At 34.3% G+C, this 23,570-nt stretch overlaps 2 protein-coding genes across 2 annotated transcripts; one reads left to right on the plus strand and one right to left on the minus strand.

Moving 5' to 3' along the window:
- Nucleotides 1–197: 197 nt before the first annotated feature.
- Nucleotides 198–16,307, plus strand: PpD3 (protein phosphatase D3). Its single transcript, XM_071597683.1, has 11 exons — nt 198–409; nt 683–924; nt 1,017–1,164; nt 3,808–3,929; nt 4,816–4,980; nt 7,239–7,344; nt 8,294–8,436; nt 8,522–8,609; nt 11,071–11,290; nt 14,952–15,033; nt 15,144–16,307. The coding sequence occupies exons 1-11, from the start codon at nt 316–318 to the stop codon at nt 15,201–15,203; spliced, it is 1,470 nt and encodes a 489-aa protein (XP_071453784.1). The 5' UTR covers nt 198–315; the 3' UTR covers nt 15,204–16,307.
- LOC139698775 (cancer-related nucleoside-triphosphatase homolog) lies at nt 16,064–20,001 on the minus strand. The gene is made up of 5 exons (XM_071597684.1): nt 19,868–20,001; nt 19,618–19,780; nt 19,440–19,545; nt 16,341–16,526; nt 16,064–16,250 (listed from the first exon to the last, which is right to left on the minus strand). The coding sequence occupies exons 1-5, from the start codon at nt 19,917–19,919 to the stop codon at nt 16,182–16,184; spliced, it is 576 nt and encodes a 191-aa protein (XP_071453785.1). The 5' UTR covers nt 19,920–20,001; the 3' UTR covers nt 16,064–16,181.
- Nucleotides 20,002–23,570: the final 3,569 nt, after the last annotated feature.

The following is a 23,570-nucleotide window of genomic DNA, read 5'->3' on the forward strand; positions in this document are numbered from 1 at the left end:
AGGTAAACTGGTATCCTCGGCTATTGACTCCTCAACTGTTCTTAGAAATGTTGATTCTACATATTTTGTATGGAACATGTTTCGTAAAATTACCGCCATAACAGCTTTCAGTTTTTGCGAAATTGCCGCAGGTGGTACTCCGAGAATGAAGTGGGCGATATATCCTGCAAAGCAGGCATTATGTTATACCGCTTTATGTTCTCAGTTAACGATTGCGGTGCTATCTTTACTTGAGTACTGAACTGAACGTTTCTATTGTACATTCATGTTTGTTATTGTGCGGTGAAATCTAATAGAATAATTAGTACGGAAATAATGACATCTAATGGTGAGTCGAAGGCAGAAATATTGCCAGAAGAGGCCGAGAAAGCGGAAAAAGTGAAAGAGGAAGCCAATGCATGCTTTAAAAGTAAGTATTGCCTGTTCGTTACGCGTAAGTGACCAGATAATCATGTTTCATGAACAAGTAATTTCATCGATTGATTGATTTCCTTCGGTATTTGGAAACTTTCATGTTATTGGAATGCACCGTCTGTGCATTTTCTTCATAATTAAATAAATTCGCGCTCATGTGATCGTGCCTGTAGTAGTTAAGTCGGTTTCCTTTCTTTGGTGTATAATGCAGCATGTGGATTTTCTGGGCCGGTTATATGATAAAACGTGCTTTTATTGTACTTTTCAGGGCAAGATTATAGTCATGCTATAGACTTATATACTAAGGCTATCGAAATTAATCCCAACGTCGCTGTTTATTATGGGAACAGAAGCATTTCTTATTTGAAAACGGAGTGCTTTGGGTATGCATTAACTGATGCATCGAAGGCAATAGAATTGGACAAAACATATGTTAAAGGGTATTACCGGAGAGCGGCTGCGTATATGTCTCTGGGGAAATTTAAGTTGGCTCTCAAAGACTTTGAAGCGGTATGTTCTTCAAGAAAGAGTATTCGGCAAAAGATAATGTTATTTATTTGTGCTTTACTATTTTACTCCGTTTTGTTTTATTTTAATTGCAGGTGACCAAAGCTCGTCCAAATGATAAGGATGCAAAAATGAAATATACCGAATGTGCTAAAATTGTTAAAAAAATTGCTTTTGAGAAAGCTATATCTTTCGATGACTCGAAAAAGTGTGTAGCAGATTTGATAGACCTCGATCAAATGGGTGAGCACATTAGCTAATGAGTTTCTTATCTGCAATCGATACTCGGTATTATTTTTATAAATTCCAAAGATTCGTGGACCAATGCTTTCATCAAGGAGAAATTATTTTTGTTCGCGGATTTGTGAAGAAATAAACACTCGAATTCCACCGGATATATATTGCATTGTTTACAAATACATACAGAAAACGAAGGCAGTTCTATGGTTGAATATTATCATTATGAAAGTTAAATATATTGTTTTAGGAATTACTTTTTGAAGATTCTCTTTAAAGAGTGCTTGTTCAGTACTCCGGAACCTCTCTAGCCGTGCAAACTGTGACACGGAGAACATTTTCAGTTGAGCCTTGATATTCCCTAAATTATTTTCTCAGTTATATGTTTCCTATAGCAATGCACTAAAAGGTACAATATTTCAAATTACATCTACTCTTCAAGGCCAAGTGACACTATTTAATGGCATCCATGATGAACTCTTCTTAGAATGTAGGCATCTGTCTACTATCTTAAAATTTTGGCACAATGCTCACACCGGTTCATCTTTTACTTGTTTCCCAAAGTTAATTCTAAAAGGAGATGTGGCCAGCGCATGAAATGGTTTACATTCCCAAGAAGATGGTTTACCTGCTACATCTATAGCTACCCCTAAATGAACCTGTACTTGTGAAAGGCTTCAATAGGACTTCCTTAACAACAATTTGATAAGTGCGAGAGCCTCACCAAACCTGAAAGTGTAAAACCCCTTATAATTTGCTCTAGAAATGTTTTTTAATGTGAGAGTGGTGGTCACCATTAATTGAACTATTTCATGACTTTATGTTGGCATGTATGGAAGAAAAAAATGAAAGGATATCAGTAGCGAGGGAATTTTAAATAATTGAGTAAATTCATGTTGCTTGATATCCTTCGATGCATAGATATTCATAAATTACCATAAAATTACTTCCATTTCGCAGCAAACAGATTTATTTACCTATGCTATTTGCTATCTTAAAAAGATAGACGGCTACATATTTCCAATTAATGTCCTAACCTCATTGCTACAATGAAGTGTCCCAAATTGAATAGCTTATCAAAAAGAGGAAGCAGATGTCGGCAGGGTTGATTTAAATTACTAGGGAAAATTCAATTAGTTTTCTCAAGTTGCCATAATTTTTCAATGATGTTCAATTAAATGACTTCAGTTAATTTTTTATTAAGATGTTCATATATATATTAGGTATTGACAATTAAGTGATTGCAATGGTTGGTCCTTTTTATTATTTGCATAGTTGGTAACCAGAAGGAGATTTTGGGTGATCCTTGAAAGGGCAATACAATAGGTCAGACTTTTAAGTCACTCGTAGTCAGTATAAAGAAGGGACCATTTGGTCCCTTCTTTATACTGACTACGAGTGACCCAAATAGGTATTTTACGAGTGATATAGGTATTTTACCCAAATACCTATATCTATCTGTCTATGAACACATTTTGATTTCTATTCTTTATCCAGCTCGTACTTTTCATCCCTTGCGATGTCATTCTTAGTGCCTATTCTTTCTTTTCCTCTCCCTGTCTTGGATAGCCTTCGAAAGAAATAAATTACAGTTTGAATGGTTCTGCACTTGTTAACTGCTTGTTTCGGTCATAATATTTTCTGTCTTATTTGAATTGGGCATAACACTTTATTTTATCCACATATTTAACATGCTTTACTTACATTCCTTCCTCCCAAGCCCTCTCCATCCTCCAAATTCATATCTCCATAATCTATGATCAATGCTCATCCCATTTCTTCAAAATTAAGTTTGGTTTTGGGATAGCCTATTGGATCCATGCACCATTATGTTCTTCATTGCTATTTTCTCTCTGTCTCTAATCAGAAACCCTGTTATCAACGTTTTCCTTTTAGGGATCAATCATTGAAAAATTATGGCAATTTAAGAAAACTAATTTAATTTGCCCCAGTAATTTAAATGAACCTGTCAGTAATGTTTTCCTCTCTTTTTATGAACTCTTCAATTTGGGTCACTTGATTGTGACATTAAAATTGTGAAATTAATTAAAAAGATAAAGCTGTCTTTCATTTAAAGAGAGTGAATAGCAATTTTTAATTAGCTGTTTGTTGTGCAGTGTAGGTATTTAAGATCAACTTTTTATGAGAACTTGGAGTTGCGTGTATTGTGTTGTATTCTTTTGGTGATAGCTAGTGGGCAAAAGTTGTACAGTATCATTGTAGCTGGTGGAACTGAGCACAACTCTGGAGCCCCACACTTCTATATTTCTGTTTATTAATTTTTTTTGCCTTTGTTTTTCAACTATGAATTGGGCATCTGTAAATTTTGTACAATAGAATGAGTGTAATATTTTCCAAAAGTTCTTTTTTTGAAAGTATTTCGTGCCCCACTAATAAATTATTTTCTGGTGCCACATGAGACATTCAGCAAGCCCTGCCTAGGGAAAATAGTAAAAGAGTAGGTGGCAATATCTTATTATAGCAGTCAAGAAGCAAATTTTACTTTGCTTCTATATAGTCATTAGAAACTTTTGAAAAATTTCCTAATGTCAGAAATATCAAGGTATGTTTTTAGTGGTTTAGAAAGACATTAGAGGAATGAAATGCATACCATTCTCTGAATTCCCTTATGCTTGTGCCTCGTTTTAGCAATGGAAGATAACTACTTAGGGCCGACGCTTGAAGACGGTAAAGTGACTTTACAATTTATGGAGGAGTTGATGGAGTGTTATAAAAACCAAAAGAAACTTCATAGGAAGTATGCATACAAGGTAGGTATTAAAAAAAGCTGTAAATGATACTCAAATTTAATCTTTTAAATCCTAATCCTATTTACTTCTTTCCTAAATAAGTATTAGGTAAGTGCATACTTGATAGTTTAGGTTTGTTACTAGAAATTGGAAAAAATGTCATTTTCATAGTACCTCCCCTGCTGTGGTGGAACTTAACTCTTAGGTTACGTAGGGTGTGAAACGCAAATTGATACTTACATGAGAAACCTCAATTATTAAATGGCTGCAAGGAGTAGTTTTGTTGATGCATGTATTCGGACACATTGCTGTTTGTTGTTTGAGATGAAAAAGTATAACTGTCAACTTACAGATTCTTAAGCTGTAAATTTTTGTTTAAAATTTAGTGTTAAGTATAACTGAGGAAGGTATTCATAAGTACTGAAAATTTATTTAGATTAATTTTTATACAAAATTATGCTTTAAAAGGTATTGTTTAACCCTAAATTTTTGATTTGTGTAAATGATTGAATCAAACTTCTGGGAATGTTGCCCCATTAATTTGTAGGCCAGGATAATCTGGGATCAATGTGAATTGGAAGTTTTTATCATATTTGAAATGGATTTCTACCTGTGAATGTATTTCCTAAATGGAATGGTGCTTGTTAAAAAAACTTATTTTGTTACATATATGTTAAATTTATTTCAGTAAATTGTGGAAAATCAAAAAAGCTGTCTGTTTCACTGATATTATGCTATATTAGCCAAATGCATGAAGATTTAATCTGGGAAAAATATTGGCTAGAACACACAAGGAGCTAAACTAAGCATCCAGCCAAGTTCTAAGGGTCTTATTTTTGCATAAAGAGTTTACAAAGTGATGTGACACTTAAGAAATTTTAAAAATAATTTGAAGTTAATATTTCAGATACTACTGGATATTAAGCAGTGGTTCATGGCTCAGCCATCCCTGGTTGATATAACTGTGCCCGATGAGGAGAAGTTTACTATTTGTGGAGATATTCATGGTCAATTTTATGACCTTATGAATATTTTTAAGTTAAATGGCCTTCCTTCTGAGAAGAATCCATATGTATCCTTTTCATTTTTATTTAAATGTTATATTGATATGTGGCTTCATAAGAAGTGCAATTTATATTTAGTTTGCATGTAGTTTTAAGTAGAAATAAAATGAAAAATCATATTGAATTACATAAACAGTTGCTTGAATTAGTGACTTGAGACATCATTCATTTTTGTGCAATGGGTTGTGGAACATCACATGGTATTGCAATCATGGTATTTGAATTGTAGTTAGCACTAGCAGGTCTGAGGACTAGATTTTACTACACCGTAGGAAGGCGGAGGAGACAGATTTGACCTGCTCATTAAATGTTCTTTTTGGGAAGTATTGTGATTCTTTTTTTTTCACTTTTTCATCAAAAATTGCTTATCATACAATGTTTAAACTTGGTCCATAATTCATATCTGTAGAGGAAAATTTTTCAGAAGAGACATATTCTTTATCGTATTTGTATCTACTCAATATATTTACAAATCACAAGGGTAAATATGAATGCAAATCATCATAATTATGGTAGTATGTAGGTTAAGGTAGATTTTGATTGGACATATTGGCTAATCAATGCTAATTTCTAAGCCTCATCTCCCATCACACACTCGATTACAAAAAACCATTTTTCAGTGCTGCACTATTTATGCCTCTGTCTAAGAACTATTTTTTTGCAACCCCCTCTTTTACCCGCCTAATATAACCCATCTAGCATTTGGGTATCATTCTCCCTCAAACACAATTGACAGAAGAAAAATGATGGTCACTTTTTGATGGAGCGTAATGTTTCTGGCTGAATTCAGACTTTTTGCTAAAAAAATGTGAAGAAAATTATCCCCAAGTGTAAATACCCGGTAAAAATTCTTTCTAGTGAACTTGCACCTACCCTAAATGCTGCCTTCAGTTGATGCTCATGTGGTTTCATGTTCGCTACCTGTTATATGAACAAATGTAAGATTCTGCTTGGAAATTTTTTCAAAAAATGTTAAATCTATGTGCTTAGGCATTGAATGAGTTATTTACGTGCATGCCCTCTCTTGTCCAGAATACTGCCCCAATAAGTGAATTATTCATTTACTCTATACCCTTGTTTAACAAAATGTTTGTTCCATATGTCCTTTCAAATGCCAGACTTGGTTGAATCCATTTCCACTTCTCTCTATGAGTTGGTCTTCTTGGTTCCCTTTGCTGTCTTTAGCATCTTGAATACATATTTTATCACTAAGTTGTGGTCACTTCTAGTTGTGGATTTATACTGCAACTTTTTTGATACACTCCTCTCATTCTTTTAGACTCTAAAACATGGTAGCATTTGTTTTCATATTTGGTATTTTTCTTGTTTTGATTTACTTTAGAATAATGCCTAATATCAGGGACCTGATGAGAGTTTTTTCCTTTGAAAATAGCTTCATAACTTAACTATAATATACTAAAATTTGTTGTCTCAGGCTTAACTTTATGGAATTTGCATAACATATTGAAATGAAATAATTGACTTTCTAATTCCACACACTTTATTTTAAAAACACGACCCAGGTTTCGACGTTGTATGTCATCATCAGGTGTGACGTCACCTGATGATGACGTTCAACGTCGAAACCTGGGTCGTGTTTTTAAAATAAAGTGTGTGGAATTACAAAGTCAATTAATTCATTTCATTTCAATATAATATACTACCTAACATGAAGAAAAAACTTGTAAATAAATGCTTCCCGCATTTATTTACAAGTTGTTTACATTCCACAGTTTCTGACAACTCAGAATTTTTAATCTTTTGAACAAACTAATGAATAAGTGTTAAATCTTATAACATTTCCAATGATACTTAATCAATATTATTTGATAATTTTGTCTTATATGGTATTAAACATTTAAATTCTGTATTTCTTGAGATTTAGTACATAGTTATAAGAAACTGAGGCAAAAACTGTTGAAGCTTTGCACAGATCTCCTTGAACAGCAATACATACTCTCAGAAAACTTCTGAGAGTATGCTACTAACTACGCGTACCAATTTCAGAAAACTTCTGAGATTTTCATCATTTTTTTAACTAAGTACAAATGATATCGATACTTTTTATATTAATATGAGAAGCAATGTAATTAGTGAGATAGTATTTGCTGATTACCTAGAACATATGTGTTGTTTTTCATTGTGTTTTACTAGCTGAAAGTTAAAGTACCTGTACATGATGATTTGAAAATGTTTGATTTTTGTGTTAGCTTGCTGTTTTGTCCCTGCAATTATCTAGTGTATGGTGGACCTTGACTGTGATTAGCTATTTAATGGTGATTTTGTGGATCGAGGATCCTTTTCTGTGGAGTGCATCTTTACTCTTTTTGGGTTTAAGTTGTTGTATCCTAATCACTTCTTTATGTCAAGAGGTAAGTTTACCTGGATGTATATTTGCTCAAAAATTCCAAGAAACTGTGGGAGATATCGCGACAGTAACTTTATGACGGAGTCGTCTGCTAATATGCATTTCAATGCAACAATTTCAGAGTGTAAAAATCATTTACCTTGACTGGGATTGAATGATTTTTACACTCTGAAGTTGTTTCATTGAAATTTATATTAGCGGATGACTCAGCCAAAAAGTAACTGTTGAAGTTTCTTGGAATTTGTCAAAGGTAAAACACCCTTAGTGTTTAAAGTTGGCTTTAACTTCGTGGACTCTGGTGTATTGCGAATGACTTCAAATGCCTGTGACATTGTATGTGTGGTATTTTGTCACAACATCTTGTTTCTTTTAAGCCCCTAAAATTTTGGAGTGTAAGAGGATGACTCGATGGCTTAACTGACTGGAGCTCTCTGTCGCGCATCGAGGGATCTAGGTTCATATCCTGGTCAAGGCGAATGATTTTTACACTCTGAAATTGTTGCATTTATTTGCTCAAAAAGTTGATCATTTTTAATTCATACTGGATGCAAATGTCTTAAGCTTTGCTGTTGCTTGAAGATTTAACTGAATGGGATGCTCACACCCGTTGTTCTTATTGAAGAACTTGAATTGAGCCAATTCTACTATTTTATTATGAAATATTGAGGTATTCAGCCATGAAAAAGTTAATTGTCGCTAATAGTTGATGAATAGGCTCATCTATCTGTAAAAAAATGAAATTGTTCCTTTTTTAAAAATGGATTTAGTTTCATTTGACACAAACATAACTTTGATGCCTTTTAGTTTTCCTTTTAAATTTTTAGCTTTCCTATTGGGAAACATGAATTCATTAGATCTCTCTAAGGATTATTTCCATGTTTGCCATTAAAATATCATTTGCCACTTTGCTCAGTGTATTCATGCCGATGTTGCTCTTGCTGCGACCTTTTCAGGAAATCATGAGAGTCTTACAATGAACCAAATGTATGGTTTTGAAGGGGAAGTTAAAGTTAAGTACACAGACCAGATGGCCGAACTATTTACTGAAGTTTATAATTGGCTTCCTCTGGCCCACTGTATAAACAAACGGGTTCTTGTAAGTATGCAATTTTATTTTCATTTGTTTCATCACATCTTTACTCATGCGCTGAAAAATTAATGCAATAATGATTGTCCAATAGGTGATGCACGGAGGGTTATTTTCCCGAAATGATGTTACATTAGATGAGATAAGGAACATTGATCGTAACAGACAACCACCTGAAGATGGTAAGTGTAACCTGTAAATTGTAATCTATACAAGCATTACAATCTTGCATGGTTAACTACCCAAGGTATTTTAATGTCTGAGTTGAAAAGCTCACCTATAATTTTTCTGCTCTTTATGTTAACTGGTTGAAGTAAAATTGCTCTGTAATCAATGGATAATCTAACTGGGCTCATTTTACTACCATTCCGTTGGGTCAGTACCAACTATGTATTTCTTGTTAGTGGAGTTGGGAATCTGGAAATGATTTCATTATAAAATTTGGAAATACACAGGAATATTTTAAATTTGGAAAATATCTCTCTGATTTGGTTTTAATGCTTGTAAGTACACTTTAACTATAATACGCTCATGAAATTTTAAGGTTCCCATTTTATCTTTGTTTATCCTGCTGTTTATTGGACAAATTTTACAGTCATGTTTTGTTTAGACAATTACAGTAAATTCTTGATTATCCATTCTGGTGGATGAATGATAAAATGCTTATTCAATGACAGAAAATCAATAAAATAACGATAAACAAAATATGTGGAAAATATGGTCGAGAAATAGACTAATATATACGAAAACTCTCCTTTTACATTCCTTGTTATTTATCCAAGTTTTTTGATCATGGAAAGCTAATTTTTTTTCTATTTTACAGTCAATTTTATGGGTGGAATTATAGCTTTACAAGAACACATAATTATTAAAAAGTGAATAGCAGAACATATTTTCTTAAGAATAATTATAATACATTTTATTTGTATGAACAACTTATCATTTTGTGAAATCAAAAACTAATAAGAAAGCCCAGGTATTTCCAACTAGAACTTTTAAAGTTGTAAATCAGAATTTCAAAGCATTTCATTGTTTTGACAATGGTAATTTTATTAAATTTTGAGTTGCTGAGAAGAGAGAATAGCATGGTTAATCTTCAAAATGGATAATCCTTGCCCAGATAGTCGAAAGTCAACTTATTTGAAGTTCTTGATAATGGTCCCCTCTATAAAATCAAATGGTTTGAAAATTATTATTAATCTTTTCATCCTCAAGGTATACAACTTAGGCTTTCCACTCTTTCTTATTTCGTTCTAATTATCGTATTTACTGATATTCATTTTTTCATGACCATATTTAATTGTTTTAAATACGTACATGTATACCCCATGCTCCTCTCTAGGGACTTTGCCAAGTGTTTTCTGTTCTTCGCATCCATTTCTAGCATTCAAAGAACACAGTCTACCTGACTCTTCTTTTCCTTGCTGGGCCTGTGTAAATTTCTTTTTTTTTTTAAGGTTTATTTTTTCATTTCTGGTTAACTGTCCTGTCATTCACAGAATATACCCAAAGAGAACCAATGGTAATGATTTTGCTGGAAAATTTTGAGGCATAGTGCATGTATTTCAGAATTGCTGCATCTTCTACTCTGGGAAATACTGCTGTGGGATTTGACTTTTATTACTTTTTCGTTAATTTTACTTATTGAATGTACCCCTAAAAGGTACAGTACCTTTCTCTGTAAAACCTGTACTGAAATATAGGATCTAGCACCTGAGTTGTTCGGATAGAGATTACCTGTATGTATAACAGATATGCTAGTTTTAATTTTTCACAGTTTCATAGTATTTGGTGCATAAGCTAGAGTTTCAGGCACACCCAGTGTTAAAGAATTATTTGTAAATCTCTGATTACCAAGTTTAACAAATTTCAGCCTTGGCATTCACTTTGCATTTATTTATAGCATAATAAATGTTTATGCCATTTTGTTTTTCTGTTCCTTCATGTGGTAATTTGTTCCCAATACCCTTAATAAATCCACCCTCAACATCCCCAATGATTGGTTAACTTTGAATAAGCATTTCTAAATTTACAGATGTTACCTTTCATGAGGTAGAATTTCAGAATATGTTATTGGTGTGTTTAATTTTTAGCTTGCAAATTTCAGATCCTGTCTGATACGCTACTTTCAAGAAACCCCATTTAATGTCTGTCAGAAATTGCTAGTCCCTACTTGCCGTTTTGCTGTGAGGTAAAATTTTAGAACCCCCAATTAGTCAAGGATGATCTGGATCACCTGCTGTTATGGGGCTTTTCAATAGCTACTTGGTTTGGGGGTCTCTCAAAATATGAATACTCCAAAGTGGGTTAGGGACTGGATTTTCCGATAAAACATTGACTTTTTGAAACAATAATTGGGAAAGATTAAATGCGTTGGCTCCTTACTGAAACACAAATGGTTTGCAAAAATAAAAATCAAACGTGAACAAAAGTTCTTTTATGATGCTAAGATGCTCAATTACCCTTAATTAGTTTATAATTGTGCATAGAATAAGAATTAAGATGCATCAGTACATATTATCAGCAACAATCACTCGTTCTACTTTCATTGACATCATTAAATTTTGAAATACTGTTGTGATTTACAGTTTATCCTTAAAATCTCTGTGTTTGAAATATACGTATTCAATTACTATTTTACAGGTGTCATGTGTGAACTTCTGTGGTCCGATCCTCAACCTCAGAATGGACGTGCACCAAGTAAAAGAGGTGTTGGGGTTCAGTTTGGACCAGATGTCACTGAGTCATTCCTTACTCTCAATAATCTTGATTATATTGTCCGAAGTCATGAGGTCAAGGATGAAGGGTATGAGGTGGCACATAATGGCAAATGCATAACAGTGTTCTCAGCTCCAAATTACTGGTGAGTACATGCATTGCCCCAATTAAAAAGGGAATGGTGATTATTCTTTAATTGGTTCATAGTTTTTATTTATATTACTGTGTCAAACTATTGATCCTTATGTGTAAGATCTCCTCACTAGATTTTTTTAAAATTTCATAATTGATTTAAAGGGTATTGCATGTATATTACATCCTATCTGCCTTTCACATGACACTTTTATAGTGAGTTGGAGGCTGATGTTTCCAGCTCTTTGCTAGGGATATCATCAGACGTATAAGTGAAACCTAACTGTGTCTCTAAGTGCCTTGAAAACAAATTCTTTGGCTAAGGGAGTAATGGTGATTTTAGCAAACTCTTTGATCCTCAGGAAGGTTTGACCAAAGGGGCTTAGTATATTTAATTTGTTGGATTAAAATCATTTTTCATTGAATTTATGTATTTTGACCCTAGGTATTTTTAGTATTTTGACCTTTACTCTTCTCCCACCCTGCCCTTTAAGTGGAACTTTATTGAAATGAAATCTTGTAGTTTTTAGTTAGTAGCTTAATTAGTTGTAAATTAGTTTTAACCTTACATGTTCACGCTTCACTGTGTTTAAATTGTCAGGCTACTTTAGAATGCATTGCATGCTCATGGAAAATATTTCTAATAAAATATTACTGATTTTAATGAATCATTTTTTTTACCAAATCTTTTCAGTATGAAAGATATGATGGTAATATGAAATTAACGTAATTTTAATGAATGGTTAACATTGAACGAGGGCCTTTTGACTCATTGTGAACTTTCAAGTTGCTGTTGTATCATAATTTTTTATCAAATCATTCCTGTTACTTTTAATAAATGTTAGAGCAGTTTTTGGTACCAGAGTTTCAAAATTTTAATTTAAGTGATTGAATAAATTATAATCGGATATAGAATAGCTGATGCAAATGCAAATAAAATATAGGGAAAGGAAAAGAAGAAAACTATGGATTTCAAATGAGACGATTAGAAAGATAAATAGCAGAAGGAAGTGGAAGAATATAAAATATGTACAGAGTTAGGTAGAAGGAAGTATAAAGCATTCAATAACAAGCTGAGGTGGGAAACTAATAGGACCAAAATGATCTTGGTGTATAAAACAGTATGAGTTAATGGAATATTTACAAAGGATAAAAATGAGTGCACTATACAGGAAGGTGAAAGTACTGTAGATGAGCCTAACTTAGTTCCAGGCATACTTGATGGCAAGGTAGAAAGAGCATCAAGGGAATTGAAATCAAATAAGGTTGTGGGAATGGATGACATTCCTGTTGTCTACTTAAGGGTTTAGGAACATGTGGGATGAATAGTTTTAAAGGGCTATTTCATAGTATTTATTTTAGAGGGAGGAACTTGACTGGAAGATTTCATCGCATCAGTGTTAGCTGCCATCCCAAAAAAGAGAACTGTAGCCATATGACTTTGGAACAATAAGTTTGATTGTAGATGCAGCTAAAGTGGTATACAGGTTATTTAATAAGAAGAGGGCAAATGACAGCATGGGAATGATAATTTAGATTCAGGAAGGGAAGAGGTGCATAAGATGTCACAGTGTAAGGAGGTCACTAATAGAGGGGAACATGACTTATGATCAGGATGTATTTATCTGTTTCATCGACTTTGAAAAAGCATTCAATAGAAAAAATAGGGTAGCATTAATGATGAGAAAATAGAAATAGATTGGAGGGGTAGGCAACTCATCTGCAACCTGTATGTGCTGACCCTGGTGGCGACTAGGTAACGTCCTCGCCTGCGAACGTAGAGGTCGCGGGTTCGATTCCCGCCTAGGGGGATTTTCCTCCATCTGGGGCTTGGGTTTAATTGTCTTCAATGTAATGTCTGAGGTTTAGGTGGAAGAAGGGACTATAAGTCTCAACCTCACCCAATTAAGTCGATAAATAAATAAATGTGTGTCTCAGACTGCTCAAGTTCAAGTGGCTGAAGGAGAGTCAGGCTCATTGTCAGGAAGAGGCATAAGACTGGGGTTTCCATTATCACCCATGCTTTCTTCATTGTACAAGTGGAGGAAATGGAAAAAGTCATGGGAAGAACTGGGGATGGGAATGAAATTTGGCGGAGAATTCATAGGATCAATTAGTAGTGGATGATCAAGCTTTACTTTGCCAGTCAACCAAGGGGTTTGCCAGCATTTCTGAACACATTGGGGAGTTAGTGTGATAGGTGTTGGATGAAAATAAATGTAAACAAAACAAATGTTATGCTGGTTTTGAGGAAAAGAAAATCTAAGTTAACTATTAAAATAGGAGTTCATAAAGTAGGGCAGGTGGAACAGTTCATGTTTCTCAGAAGTGTTTTGAAACAAAATGGTCAAAGTGGTTGGGATAAAAGAAGAATTGTGTTATACAAAGAAGCTTTCACAAGGGGGTGGGTGTTGATGATGGGGATGTTGAGTAAGGATGTCAAGAAAAGGCTTATTAAAATTTTGACATGGAATGTGGGTTTGTATGGCACAGAAACATGGTCACTGAAGCAGGAGGATAGACATAGAATGGAGGCTTTTGAAATGTGAGTGTCGAGAAGGTGAAATGCACCGAAAAGAAAACGAATGAGGAAGTGTTCGGTATCGTGGGTGAGGAGAGGGGTTTGCTGGGAGAAATCCTTAGGAGGCAGGAAAAATGGCTGTAATAGAGGGGAGAATATTAGGGAAACAAGAAAAGGGCAGGAATAGGATAGGGATGTTGGATGGGGTGAAGGAAGTACACAAAGAAGAAGAGGCACGTGTTGTAGAGTAGGATGTTGGGTTGTGTTTTGTAAGGAGGTTATTATTTGGTAGTGGTGTCCATCCATAACCTACCTTAACTGGTAAATTACTTTAAAAAAGAGGGAAATTGTAAAATGAAATACCTTCCGAAGTGATGGTGAAAAGCTTCCTAGACACCTGAAATATCTCAATTTTATTGATGCATTGAATATGTAATGATTGAAGTCATCTTATTTTTGAGTTTGCGGTAATAATGCTGGTTAACATTGACATAAGTAATAGTTCCCGAAATATGAGGCCCAGTGTGTGGGTTATCATGGGATGCTGCCTCACTCTTGGAATTTTCTACACTAGTGAAATCAATTTTGAAATGTTTTATATATTTATTTTCCAACTTGTTCTGTTATTAATAGAGTATAGCTCATATTTTTGGCATTTTCAAAATTCTACATCTTATGTAATTCGTATTATAATGTAATATAGAAAAAAACAATGGATTCAGGATTGAGAAGTCAACGTAGTATGAGTATGGATAGTATACACCTTAATAAATTATTTCCTGGTATCATTTATTCTATCACATCTACACATTTGTTGATCCATAAATGTGGTAATATATTACACACATATATCATGCAAGCCATAGGTACTTGAATTAAGTGTAATAAATAGCCTGTTTTGGTGACTTCTTAGTGTTCATTTTGCTCTCATATTAATAATTTAAATGTTAACTATATGCCTAGCCAGTGCATAGAAAAGTTTTGTGGGACACACTTCATGAAGACTTAGAAGAAAATACATCCATTTAAATTAGTTTTAGTTGTAAATTGTTTAAATAAGAGTTTAGATTTCTGAATTCATGGGTATGATTTTAATTGTTTGAAATTGTGATCTGAAGACCACGCTGTAAATTATTTTCAAAATCATTTTCAGTGACACAATGGGAAACAAAGGTGCCTTCATAAACCTTACTGGGAAGCATATGAAACCAAAATTTACAACATATGAGGCTGTGGTAAGTTTCATGTGTTGTGTATATTATTCAATAAGCCTGAAAATAATGTTTTATGATTCACCCTATTGATACTAAATGACTAATGATATGATTGATTACTTACATTACAGCCACATCCGAATATGAGGCCTATGTTTTATGCAAATACCCTTATGAATTTATTGTGCTAGTTCCTGATGATTGGCGCTACGTGATAAATCTAAGAAGCTACAGAAAACTTTTTAATAACTTCTACACATTAGTTTTGCAGCCATTGCATATTGCTGCTATTGTGGCAGTTGATGGTTGATGAATAACCAGCTGGAACAGGTGGTTAATGGAAAAAGTGGTACTATCATAATTCCATTGTTATGGATGATAAGGTATTAGTTCTTCAGAACCATTCTGTCATTGGCTCTTTTGATGATAGAAGTTCCAAATTTATAGACTAATTAGAAAACTGAAGTATGATGAAATGGAATGGAATATACAATTTCCATAAGATTTTATTTTTGCATTTCCAAATCAGGATAAAATTTTAAATCTGTACATCCGTGGCTCATTTGACCAGAAGAGGATTTTCCAAAGCTGAAGTTGTGGTAGTGTCCGAGGGATAGCTATTTGCTAGTGCAATATTCAATAACAGTTAAAAAACCAATACTTATAGCTGATCTTCTAAATTTGTACTGTTAAATTCATTTATTGAAAGGAAATAATTTTAGAAGATATGATAAGGAAAAATAGGAAGAACTGGTGATTTTATGTTGCAATTTTACAGATGCACTGTTCTGGTTATGCATATTTCTCTTGGAAAGTACTGTTTTGGTCAGTTGATTTTTTTTGTATTCCATATTGTTTTCTGCATTGCTTTCAGTGGATTATCGTTGCTATTTAAGTGATTGGCCAAAGTGGTCCTTTATTTATGGAATCTGAGCCAAGTCATTGTCTACTAGCTCATTCTTTTGCGTGTGATTTGAAAAATTTCATTGAGATGTTGAATTGAAAAAAGGGCATTTGTTTAACCATGTAAAAGAGAAAGAAAATTTCTTTCTTATTTTATTTTTTTCAATTCCTGAAAGAATACAATCACAAATATATGAAATTAAGAAAAAAAACATGCTGTTTTGGTTAGTTTAATGACTTTGTTCAATAAACTAGCAAATTTAATTTCAGTTACTTATTGGAAGAAGGGATACTGTGATCTCATCTTCAAGTACATTCCTATTTTCTCGAGTTACCTGTTAAGGAGAAAGAATCCAGATGGTTTAATTAGTAGTGGCATTAAAAAGTTGAAATGTGAATTCAAAATAAAAGAGTTTTTTACTCACCGTAATGATCTTTACATAAGGCCTTTTCTTTAAGTCTTCAATGAATGGTATTGGCCTGCCTTTAGGCATAGGAATTGTTGCTAACACTGTATTAGGCCCATCAAACACTTTAATGACCTCACGTTTAAAATTTTCACTAAACATTTCCATTTTTCCTATTTCGTCTAAAATGACTATAGATGAAGGCTGTAAAAAAGTGGGTTATTTGAAAACTTGTTTAATTATAGTACCACTGCATCTCGGATATTTATTTGTATTGGAGTGGTCATAAATTGCTGAATGGATGGCAACATACTTCACATTTCATAAGTACGTATGTATATTGTATAACACTCAATAAGTTCATAATGCTTGGGCTAATGTACATTTGGTCAGTATATGTCTAACTTAGCAGATTTACCATTAGGGAGAATTTGCCTAAACAGGATCAGCAATATCATACCATAAGGTAACAACCTTAGGAATTATTTGTAGCAGTCCTCCGTTCCTTTGACTGCCAAAAATACCTAGCCTGATAACAAAAATTTGCGATAAAAATGGTGAAAAATGATTAATACCAAGTTTGTCAGGAAAATTCAGTAAATTGTCAAGCAAGAATTTAGGTTGTGCGATCATAGTTCTTTGATATGACATCTTTCATCACTTTTATTTCCAAATTTAGTTGACTTTCCCCCAATTATTATCTTCTGTTGTAACATTTGATGTACCACTCAATAGATTATTGGTTTTCTTTGAATTTATCTTTAAAAGCACAATATTTTCATCACTCCCAATCTCATTTTCTCTTCTGCCACTGTTGTCCATATTTCACCATCACAGAAAATTAAACTAACTACCCTTGTGAAGTATTCTGCCTTCAAGCAAAATAATTTGCATCTGCACTCTTACTTTTCTTTGGGAAAGCAGCTCACTGAGTAACATGGTGATGGATTAATTTTATTTCACAGTGCTCATACTATGGAGTTGATTCTACATTTTTGGAAGCATATGAGCCTCCATACCAGGATGCTACAATTTTTCAGCTACATGGGATCTAGAAACTGATTATGATCCCATGTAGAAACTTAGGTAGGCATGTGTTCCAAGGGAATGTCATTAATTGTGTTCTCAATGGTGAAATAGAGAAACAAAGGAGTGGTATGAGAAAAAAGTAGAGGGTTAAAAAGGAATGAAAATTACTCAGGGTCTGGTCACGTGAAGGAACCCACTAACAATGGGCGCATGCGGGCCAAGTTCTATTTTGGAGCAGCAAGAGGAATAGTGTTGGTACTGATGTTATATAAAGAGGGAAAGGAATGAAAGGAGATAGACTGCAAGGTTACAAGATAGACTACATTTTAATGCAACAATTTCAGAGTGTAAAAATCATTCGCCCTGACTGGGATAAGGCGAATAATTTTTACACTCTGAAATTGTTGCATTGAAGTGCACATTAGCGGATGACTCCGTTAAAAGTTACTGTTACTCCCGCAGTTTCTTTGGAATAGACTACATTATTAAAGTGTGTTTTATGCTTGGAGAGTATTAGAGGAAGAAAATGTGCCATCTAGGGAGAGAGGAGATATGGAGTGTACAACTGAAGAGGTGGTTGAAGGTCACTTAATGCCATGAAATCATTGAAAATTACCATAAATTCCCATTGTTTTTACAGTGTCATAATAGTCTAGTCTAGTCAAATTCGCAACAGAATAAGTTTGACTCCTCATATAATTCTAGTCAAAGGTGTAAATATGAAAAAATTCATTAACACTGTGTCAGCAACCATTCTTTGATTGCTAAGGTGAACCAAGTTTCAAGTAAAATACAGTGGGCTTTTGTTATCACATCCATTCCTGCAATACCCTGTCCCCAACCCATGACATGGATATGCTGATGTCCCCCCCGCCACACGCCCTTGCGGTAGCTTGCGGGGTTTTAAGTAGACATACAAGGAAGCCACAATGTCATTGCTACAGTAATGACATCTTCATCAGATAGTAATAATTCATTTCTCCAAAGACGAGACAGTACAAATAAAAATTGCATGTTTAATATAGTGCACATCAAATTGGAATTTACCCTTCCGGTAAGGTATCATTACAGAATGATTTATAATCTTTCACAATCAATACATAATCCTTGCCTGACAAGGATGGTATTGCCATCAAAGCATTATTGTGACTTTCTCTTTCCTTCGATTCTTTTCATTTTGCCTCTCACCCATTATTCACCATACTTCCTTGAGCCTGTGTATAAACCCCAGTGATAACCCATTACCTTGTGCTGCTCTCCATAATAAGTGTAATTCTACAACACTGAAATAGTTTGGCTTGCCCCATTGTTATCTAAATCTTGCTGCCATAATTAACCATTTGTTTTAGCTTCTATCTTTTACTTTCATAACACTCCTTTATTACTTCCTATGTCACCGTTGGAAGTACACATCATTAATATTCTTCCATCTTTGGAATAAAATAATTGAGGAAGACAATCTACACGATTGAAAATTATGTTAGTCAAACAAATGAAATACCACTGGATGATGCATTGGTGCATATAAAATTAAAATTACTAGGTAGCAAAATTAATTTAGGTACACAACGAAATGATTGTGCACATTTCAGGATTTCTATGTTACCATCACTTGCACTTGTTATTGAATTTAATATTTGAAGGATTGGGAGCATATTTTTTCTGGAAGGTATTCATGAGCAGGCAACAGGATAATTTTAAGGAATTTATATAAACTCATGACGGTTCAAGTCATTGAGTCCCACAACTAGGGTCTTAAGTAATCCGGACTAACATTAATTCATGATCCCAATACATAACAACAGTTCGTATTTAGGGGATATTCACAAGGACCAAAAAACATCGTGCAAAGGGAAATTTTGACGTCCCACCCATACGGCACATAGCTTGGATCATGGTTTTGGTTTTGAATGCGTGAACAATGGTTGGGTTGCTGACTCTTCGAACAGTACATTTTTCATCCCAAAAATAAAATTCTACGAACAAAAGTACTCAACTGCCTCTTCATAAAGCGACAGTTATGTTAACTGTTAGTCATTTCAACCAGTTCGGTACCTTTAAAGCACAAAAACAATACTAAAGGCATACCTGAGATTTAAGAGACTGTAAGGCTAGCGACTCAAAAGATTCTATGTCAACTGCGTACGGGCCGACTCGGGGCATCCTCTCCAATTGCCTGGAGGCGACATTTGTACTAAGAAGAAAGCAATGAGAGAATAGCCGAGTTATTTAAGGGAAATTCACATGTTATTACCAAGTCTCCAACCTTAATCTCGCCAAAGGTCCCGTTTTCCCATCTACTGTGACTACGTTGAATCCTACGCGCTGCCGGCCGTTTCTCAGTTCTTCCGTAAAAAAACCCGAGGTGGGTACACCCTTACGGTTTAATGCTGAACATGCCTTTTGCACTAATGTTGTTTTTCCTATTCCTAAAATAACGCCATTGAAAGAATTATTAGTGGTAGTTTTTCTTGTACGTCGGGTATGCTAAACTGAGTTTTAAAAAGTTGCCATACCTGGTGGGCCCGTCAACAAAATTTTATTCAGTTTATGTGGAGATGAGGCCATTATAATATTATGCAAAGAAGAGCTACAACGCACTATATTCCACGAAAATATACAGGCACTCTTGAACCATTTAGGTACCCGGTTCAACTGAACATTTGAATCGCGATATTCATAACGTTCACAAGTGGACTTGCTGTGATCGCGCCTTTTTTAAGTGTGAACGTAGCTGTTACAGAGTTAAGATATATAACAATCTCGGAAAAGTTATTGAACAAAGGAGAGACTACTCTTCCACTAAGTTACTGGTAAGTGAAATTTACAGTTTAGTAGTAAGTGTTTCCACTGCTTGTAGTTTCGTGTATTCATATAAATCATTAACTTACTTTTAATTATTAATGATTACTTTATGAGTACACAAGAAATGTACTGGCCAATAGAAATGTTTTTTCTAGTAATACAAATTTTTGCGGGATAAAGAATTTAATGAATAATCTTTTCCCGCTGATAACCCTAAGTAGTTAGTTGTGGTTACAACGTGATGTAGATGTTCAAATTAGTTTTGAAATAATTCATTGTCAAAGTAGAAAGTCATAATTTTGGTAAAGTAAGCGGAATAGCTGTACCATTTTGAATTTTGAAGTATTCTCAATCAAATCTCTTCGAATGTAACGTTCAAACACAACTTCGTATCTAACAAATTTAAGTGAATTTTTTATTCCTACAACCCTAACTACCTTCTACTAGTACTATTAGCTGTTGTAATCATTGAAATTCTTCAGGAGATGTTAAATGAGTGAAATTAATCATCATTATTTGAAAATATAGCTTGCATAACTACGATTTCTTGTTAAACTGATATGCTTGTGTAGTCCATGGTGGAACTATTTCATTTTAATTAATATGTAGTAGAAAAACTCCCTACTAATGCATGGTTTTTCAATAAATGATTTAAAAACTAATAAACAAGCTCAATCTTACCGTGATTTAAAAAAAACATATCCTCCACATCAATTTAATATTTATAAAATGAAATCAAGGGCTCTCTGATTTGTGGTACAAGAGCCTTAAAAATTGATTAGAGGGAACAGTTTTCCTAACTTGACAGTGTTTAAGTCAACTATGTTCATAGAAGTAGGTTAAAAGAAGAAGATATTGTCAGTCAAAGAGGCTTTTATGTGGATGAGTAATTTAATGATCAGGACATTTTGTATGGAGTTAATAAAAAGACTAATGAAATCTTGGATATGGAGTGTGGTTTTGTCCAGCTCAGAAATTTCTTTGTTGAAACAAGATGATTTGCACAGATTTGAGTCTTTTGATTTGTGGTTTTGGAGGATGGAAAAGTGGAAATGGACACAAAGTAAACCACGAGTGAAGAAGTGCTAGGCATTTTGGGGAAGGAGAGAGGATTGCTTGGAGAAATCCGAAGAAGTCAGGAAAGGTGGCTGCTGATGGACTGCTGAAGACTGTGGTAGATAGATAGATATAAAGATAGAGGTATTTATCTATATATCTATCAATCTATCTATCTACCACAGTCTTCAGCAGTCCATCAGCAGCCACCTTTCCTGACTTCTTTGGACTTCTCCCAACAATCCTCTCTCCTTCCCCAAAATGCCTAGCACTTCCTCATTCGTGGTTTACTTTGTGTCCATTTCCACTTTTCCATCCTTCAAAACCACAAATCAAAAGACTCAAATCGACTGTGAAGACTGTGGTAGAGGGGGGGCATAATGCAATTGAAGTAAGTGTATGTTCGAGGAAACAAAAGGAGGCAGCAGTTATGCATAATTGAGTAAGTGACAGCATTGTAGTTTGGGGAGTCGGGTTGGGTCTAGGTTGGCAGTGCAAAGGAATGTGGCAATGTTTAATCTGGATCCCTCCCAAAACTACCTATGGTAGACTGCCAACAATAATAGTAGTCATTGAACAAAAATATTGTTTACTCGAAACCTGAACCATCTGCGTATGGTTGTGGATTGTAGGAAGCTAATGGGATATCCATAACAGTCCTAAAGACAGATAATTTATTTCGACTTCTACGTGATTGGTCCTATCAGTGAGTCAATCCATTTGAATTTCAATATCTTGTTATTTTTCACATCGAAGAATGTGTACAAATATGCCACCCGGTTCTGTCGCTACCAAAAATTGATTCTATTTTAAATTTTTGGGATGCCTTTAGAATAAAATATTAGTGGACATTTTATAGGGAAACGTTTCCTTTCATATAAAAATTAAATTGTGGGCTTATGATTGTCATATTACAATTTAAATAAACTTTATGTTTCCCTATCCAATGCCGCTTGTTTTTTTCGAGATATTAATATTTGTGTACCTATTCTGTATTTTTCTTTTTAAATGGTTATTCTTCACTTGATATCGGTCAAACCTCTTCCATCCAGGGTCATAGTGATGCTCAGGTAGATGAAGGATTCTACTTGCTCTTGTTTCACTCCTCGAATTGTGGTATATGCTTTCAGCTTCTCTTTTCCACTTTCAAGGATTTTAATTGTCATCTGGTTGATGCTCATATTATATTCCCTAAATGCTTGGCCCATAGAATGCAGAGTTGCTTGCAGGTCCTCTTGCATTTCTGCTACTACTTCTATGTCTTCTGTGAACCGGAGCATGCTAATTCCTTCACAATTCACCTTGACTCCTTTGATACCCATTTCTTCTCCTCCTTTTACTATCTATTCAAGATAAATTAAGGGCTGGCAAGAGTTTGAATCCTTGCCTATATCTTTTGTTTCTTTTGGCATATATTCTTCTTTTTTTCCATTTTCATGATTGTTATCTGATTTTTGAAGTGGTGACAAATTATTTTCTGTCATTGTAGCCCATTCCAAGTTCTTCTAGTACACCTATCTTGAACATTTTTTCCCATTCAACATTTTCGGGGGCCTTATCCAAGTCCACAAATGCAACATATAATGACTTGTTTACAGGTACCATTTTTCCAGCCACCATCTTCAAACTGAATATTGTCTCTCTTGCTCCTTGATTTTTACTGAATCTGGATTGATTTTTCATGAGGCTTTCTTCTTTCCTCTTATTTCTCTGATAGTTATCTGAGTATTTTTGATGCATGGAATGTCAGGCACAATGTTCTGTGTTCTTTGCATTAATCTGTTCTTTGCATCTTCATTAATGCAATCATCGCACTCTTCTCAAAGTCTACAGGTAATTTTTCATTGTTATAGTTGTCTTTCAGATTTCCAAAGAGGATCTCTTATTCTTTGACTGTGAGTTCCTTGATTATTTATTTCTTGGTTTATTTTGTCAACTCCTAGTGCCTTGTTGTTTTTCAGATCTTTTACAACTCTGTCAAATGACTTCTCAGTATTTATGGACCCTGGTTGTCTTCTTCTATGATGATTTATTTTTTAATTAAGTCCCTGAGGAGTGGCTTGGGCACTTGTTAGAGTATTAAAATATATTTTTTCCATTTCTTCCCAATGTGTTCATCTTCTATAAGTATCTTTCCCTCAGCATTTTGGATGTTGTAGGATTATGTTTTTACTTCTTTGAATTCTCTCTTCACCATTTCATAAGAAGTTTCAGAGTTTCTCTTCTCTATGTTTTCACTTATTTCCTCAAAGCAGATTTCAGATTATGCTCTTTGGCCTTCTTGCGCTAATCGTATGACTGGGTACTGAAATTTCCGTGAATTGTTTCTTCAATTTCATTACCTATTTTCTTCTTGCC

This window comes from Hetaerina americana, unplaced genomic scaffold, assembly GCF_022747635.1.
Source record: "Hetaerina americana unplaced genomic scaffold, ioHetAmer1.1.p SCAF_9, whole genome shotgun sequence".
Taxonomy (NCBI): Eukaryota; Metazoa; Arthropoda; class Insecta; order Odonata; family Calopterygidae; genus Hetaerina; species Hetaerina americana.